Source organism: Monopterus albus, unplaced genomic scaffold (genome assembly GCF_001952655.1).
Source record: "Monopterus albus unplaced genomic scaffold, M_albus_1.0 scaffold15.1, whole genome shotgun sequence".
NCBI lineage: Eukaryota > Metazoa > Chordata > Actinopteri > Synbranchiformes > Synbranchidae > Monopterus > Monopterus albus.
In genome coordinates, this window is record NW_018127895.1 from 2556174 (window position 1) to 2561732 (window position 5559).

A 5559-nucleotide genomic window follows, 5' to 3' on the forward strand; every position below is an offset into this window, starting at 1 on the left:
AAAAAGGTTCTCAGCACACACAAGCTTCATTCATCAGTCTCTATTTTTAGTGCTGCAACAGCTATGAAATGGGCATAACTAGCTTTGGGAAGCTGGGCAGGTGTGAATTTGTGTCTCCTGAAGCACAGGTGTACAGGAGATAAAAAGCCTCTGAGAGCAGGCACAGAAAAGGAGATCAAAGTCGTCCCTTCCCCAAACACACAACTTCGACCATCATGAGAATTATCCTCAACTCTGCAGCTAACAAACTCTGTTCTCATCGCAAATTTTTAGACACAACAGGCAGTTTTTTTAACAAACAAAACAGAATTCTACCCTTAAGCATGTTACTTTTAATACTGCCCAAAATATTTCTCTTTCTTAAATAAGATGAATATAGAGCAGCACCGCTGGTGTGTGCCCAGTAGTCTAGCAGTGCAACTTATATCCAGAGAGTCCCTGAGATATCTGCTGATGGGCAGGGGTTGGGATTTCTTAATAGTACTGAGCCAATTTGGCACTTCCTACCTAAAGCCACATCTGTGGTACACAGACATTACTTTAACCTTGTGCACAGACTCAACATGAGTATGCTTCTCTTAGGTGGATTTGCTGTGATTCGCAGGCAACAGGTATGCATTAACTTTAAACATTAAAGACAGCACCCGAGCAACAGTTAAGCTTCCTGCCCCACCACACAGCTGGTTTTCAATCTAGTTTCCTATGGCTGTGGGAAACAAAACTGCAAATCAGTCAAGCCCCATTTATGAGCTGCAGTACAACAGCTGTAAGTAGTGATGCACTACAGGACCCCGTCACTAATTAAAACTAAACCCAAAGGCAGTCTGAGATACAAACCAATAATGGCTGTAATGTTTTCTGCTGGAAGCAGCAATCTGAAATTAGCAGTAAATTTGTTTTTGCTAAATTATTTCTAGGAATGTCCCATGCCATACCTGGAGTATCAGGTTGAGAAAGGCTGTTCAACTGTCCTGCATCAGTCATAAGGCCTGATCCATTTCTGGTCCATCTCACTCTCTGTACAGCAGATGTCAGAGAAGTTGGAGTTTTTCCTCCAAAGCAAAAAGTCTTGTGCGATATGTATCAAGGTCACGACTTATTTAAAAAAAAAAAAAAAAAGTTGATATTCTTGTCAAAACCGTTTGGTTGTCATGATTTTATGAAAACAAATTACTATTGGTTGATCTTTAAAACACGCAAATATTGCTAATAATATGAGCCTCAAAAATCCAGTACTGGTTAGGCTATAGCGGGGGGTTAAAACTGGGCCACAGCCGAGCTCCACCTCCAGTCATGCAAATAGCACCCTGCCAGAGATTAATGCCATCTCCCTTCGCATCACAGCACTGACAGCTGACTTGGAACGTCCACTTTCAGACACTGTGTCACACTGACCAAACAAGTGTTAAATCACAGTGGCTATCAAACAGTCTGTTAAAGTGATGGTTTTCGCACATAGAGAACCTTTATCATTACATTTCTGAGGCTTCATTCTGGGCTTTGTTCAGACATACGCATGACAATGTACAAGATGACTGTACAGGGGCCGTGTAGAAACTGCTACACCAGAAAGAGGGACTACAAGCTTAGCTACTTAGCTTGTTCGTCTGTGCAAAAGACTTTCAGTGTCGTGCAAAAATGATTAAAAACACATTGGGAAACGCCACTAAAGTGGGAGGCACGTTTTTCATTACATAACCCCAGACCTGACTATGTTGCTGCTGTTGTTTGTTAATATTCCACTAGCTATGCAATGAAATATGTCACCCAGTGCAACAAGCATCCAGGACCGTCCTCAACAATGAGCAAAATACTGGTGATAAAGAAATTAGCAGGCCTTATTCCATAAGAGCGAGACTATCGAATATGTTTGCAGTATTTCTTTTTGGTGTTGCACTTTGTAGACGGTCCCTGTGCAACCGACTCGCTGCCTACACATAGCCAACAATGCTTCATCAAAATGTCTTGCTTTGATGAAAAATAAGTTGTAGTTCATTGTCTGTCTATCTTACTATATGTTTAACTTTCTGATTTATTGATCTAGGAACTCTGACTCTGTGAATATTTCATCATAAGATTGATACTATACTACCTTAAAGTTTTTTCAGGCAAGAAAGTCACCATTTATATTTAGAGTATGTGGTCAGTCTAAACGAGTAATGGGTATTTGGAGATGTGCGCCAGTGTTTTCAGAGATACAAGTACCAGTCTAGCAGCAACCTCTGAGGCTAAGAAATGAGGCCAGTGGGGAAGCATTAAAACCTGCAGTTCCTCAAATGACCAATTCAGGCTGGCTCCAAAAAGGTGACAATTCTCAGAGACTCCCATGTTAAAATCCCCAACTTTATTACAGTTTACAGCCTGGTACAAAAAACTGCTTTGGTCAAAGCAGCTAATTTCCCCTTCTAAATGTATGGGGGGGGTGAATTTTTATACAACTCGCCCATTTAAATTGTACTGAGGCTAAAGGTTCTGCATAATTAACGGCGTGGCCACTTCTAGTGACAGATGGGAGGTTCCCGCCATAGGTGGCTAGCAGCCTCCACTCACGCTCCACCTCTTTTGCCCATGTTTGGATTAGCCATAGCAGGCGAAGTGAAGTGCTACCAATATGGTGACAGCCAGACTTCAAACTGCTCTTCAGAAAACAAGTGAGCGACGTCAGGGAAACTATGATCCTGGGGGGCTAAAGTTTGACCATTTCCACCTCTGAAAAAGCTTTTTTTTTTTTTTTAAACTGACCTGAATAAGGATGAATCATTTCAAGGCTGCATACAGCTAGCACATAAACCTTGAATGACAAAAAAATAAACATTAGAGGACTAAGCTAAACCCCCCCCCCCAGACAGCAGCAACAAATCACACCAATGTGACCTTAATAGAAGAGTGGGAGAGAGTGGAGAAAATATTGGCTGTTCACAGAGCACCTAGTAACAGATATAGATCGAGCAGTGGATATAGAATAATAGTGTTTTAAAGCTTAAGGGCATGTTCTGCTGTATCATACCTGCCTCCTTAAAAATTGCAGCATGCAGCACAAAAGCAAATAAGAGATGAGGAGGATTCTGACTTTTGTCTTCGGTTCAGTACAGAAGCTGTTAATCGATAGCTCTATTTCGAGCTGGTGCCCTGTGATGTCTGAGGGGAAGAAAGTGAAACCTCAATGCTCTGAGCTACTTAACAGACAGACAGAGCATTTTTCCACATTCATTTCACAACTGTCACATTCTGTGACAGTGCTTTCTCAGGGACACTGACTTTTGTTCAACATAAAAGTAGCATTGTATCTATAAGCAGTGCACCTCTGTTAAAACTGTCACTCACTATTCTCTTTTCATTTGTTGCCATGCAACAGTCCAATAATACCACAACATTTTCTTTTGTGGATTGCTATTATTAGCATAAATTTTCTTGGAAATAAAAGAACCAATCTTCTGTAATGTGAGATTGGTCAACTGCCAGAAGACTCTCGAAAAAAAAAAAACTTTAAAATCCCAGTCAGTATTAGCCAACTATTAAAATATGCACAACAAACACAGGGGACCCTAGAAGCTATATAGCCATGAGACAGAAGCCAGTGAAGTCAGAAGCAAAGCCACACACCCATTCACACACACACACACACACCGGCACGTGCATACAAGCACTCACACGCACACACAATCTAGGCGGCTTTTATTTGTTCCCTTAGACAAAGCTTTTCCTCCAACTGAGGAGGGGCAGCAATCACTGTAAACTGCAGGCAGACTGAAGGCATCCATTTAAATGACTCTGGTAGCTGAGAGCAAGTCCCCTGTTGTCAAGGCAGCGAGACAGCCATCAAATCACCTGGTTCCATTAAAGAATCAATTACTGTTCTGCTCTCACTGGCAGCACAGTTCTTACACCTGAGAAATCTTTCCAGACAACTAAAGCAGATAAACAAGGACTCTGTACTTCACATATGGTGCTTTCTGCATTGCACACAGGTGACAACACATAAGCAGCATAATGCCGGCTGATCGGGAGACAGATGTAGTTGTGACAGTGGGTACTGACGCACTGTTACCTTTGGTTGAGGTGGGCAGCCAGCGGCCAGTCGCTGCAGCTGCTCTGAAGTATGGCTGCAGGAGAGGAAATCTGAGCAGCAAGCTGTGCGGCCCAGTCTCTTCATTAGAGAGGAGATGATGCTGCAGCCACAGCCACACATCGACTTACTCATTAGTAGCCTGGCAGTTTTCTGGGCTTTGAAAATGTGTGGGGAAACAAAAGAGACTAGCTGCAAGCTCCTGCCACTTCCTGGTCTTTGTCGAATTCCCTCAGTTGTCCTCACAGTTAATGCCTTTCCTGTAATGTATTCCACATGGTGCTAATCCACAGGTACTCCGTCACTGAGATCCGGTTGGTTTGATCTACAGTCAACATAATACAGATGCCAATGCCTTAATCCACAGTGAGGGCAATCGAGTTGGGAAGTACAGTTTCTCGGTTCATTTCCCTCGTGATTGCTTCCCACTTAGTGCACTCCTTCTGCTATACTTCTGCTGCTGAACAAACGCACGCCTCCTGCTGTAGCTCCCCCTTTCTGCCAAACTCACACAATCCACAAAACACCTTCTCCTGATTCTGTTAAAATAATACAGAGGATGCAGAGTCTGCCACTACTCACATCTGTCTCCCACAATTTCCATCAGCTTCTTTCTAATCACTCCACTGCCTTCGGCTGCTATGCAGTGAGGATGCTATTCCCATCAGCGCTGCTGCCGCCACCAGCATAGCCCCCCATCACCACCACCACTAGCAGCTCCAGCTGTAAACCACTCAGACTGAGCTCTGGTCGATAACAGTGATTTCCTCATTTCACGTTCGCATCCCTAGTTGTTCCATTAATTGAGGAAGCAATGGACAAAATATTATAAGAAACCCAAGCCACTCTGCATAGAGCAGAAGGACTAATAAGGACACAGTCAAGATGCAGAGGGGGAGGGGTCCAGGGTACGCAGGCAGGAGACAATAACAGAGCAGACAGGATTATTATGGTAATAATCTGTCAGTGCAGTCAAGATGCCACTGATGATCGCTGTAATAACTCAAAGGCTGAAAATTCTCACAATTCAACAGTTTCTCTAACTGAATGAGAAAAGATGCATAATGTTAATCTGCAGTTATTAAGTTCTGTCACAGTAAATTATACAGCAGTTCTAGTTTTACACTATGTAGTTTTTATTTGTGAAACTAGATGCAGAACAATAAACAATATACAGTAAGTGCAGCCTGCATGTCTGATTAGTCCAGGTTCAAATATCAGCAATGAAAGTGCATCATTAAATTCTCTAATTCTTGCAGGGTTTTCACCACTGTAGAAAGGCTTCCGCACAGCGCATAAAATGGTGAGATAACAGAATGAATGTAAAAACAACAGTGAGTTATATGTGCTGAAAAATAAAGGAGAGGTGATTTGAATGACCTGCAGCATCACCACGGTAATCAAACAGCTGACTGGATATTTCTCTGTATACTGTCAACTCAGGACAAGAGTTACAGACATCAGTAAGGTTAGTCTCGACAAAGAATACATGA

At 42.5% G+C, this 5559-nt stretch overlaps 1 protein-coding gene across 1 annotated transcript in view; it reads right to left on the reverse strand.

Moving 5' to 3' along the window:
* fbxw7 (F-box and WD repeat domain containing 7) overlaps positions 1 to 4443 on the reverse strand; it is a 78452-nt gene extending 74009 nt beyond the window's left edge. Inside the window, 1 exon segment of the mRNA XM_020591749.1 lies at positions 4049 to 4443. Within this exon segment, the coding sequence (XP_020447405.1) occupies positions 4049 to 4201 (153 nt within the window). The 5' untranslated portion in view covers positions 4202 to 4443.
* Positions 4444 to 5559: the final 1116 nt, after the last annotated feature.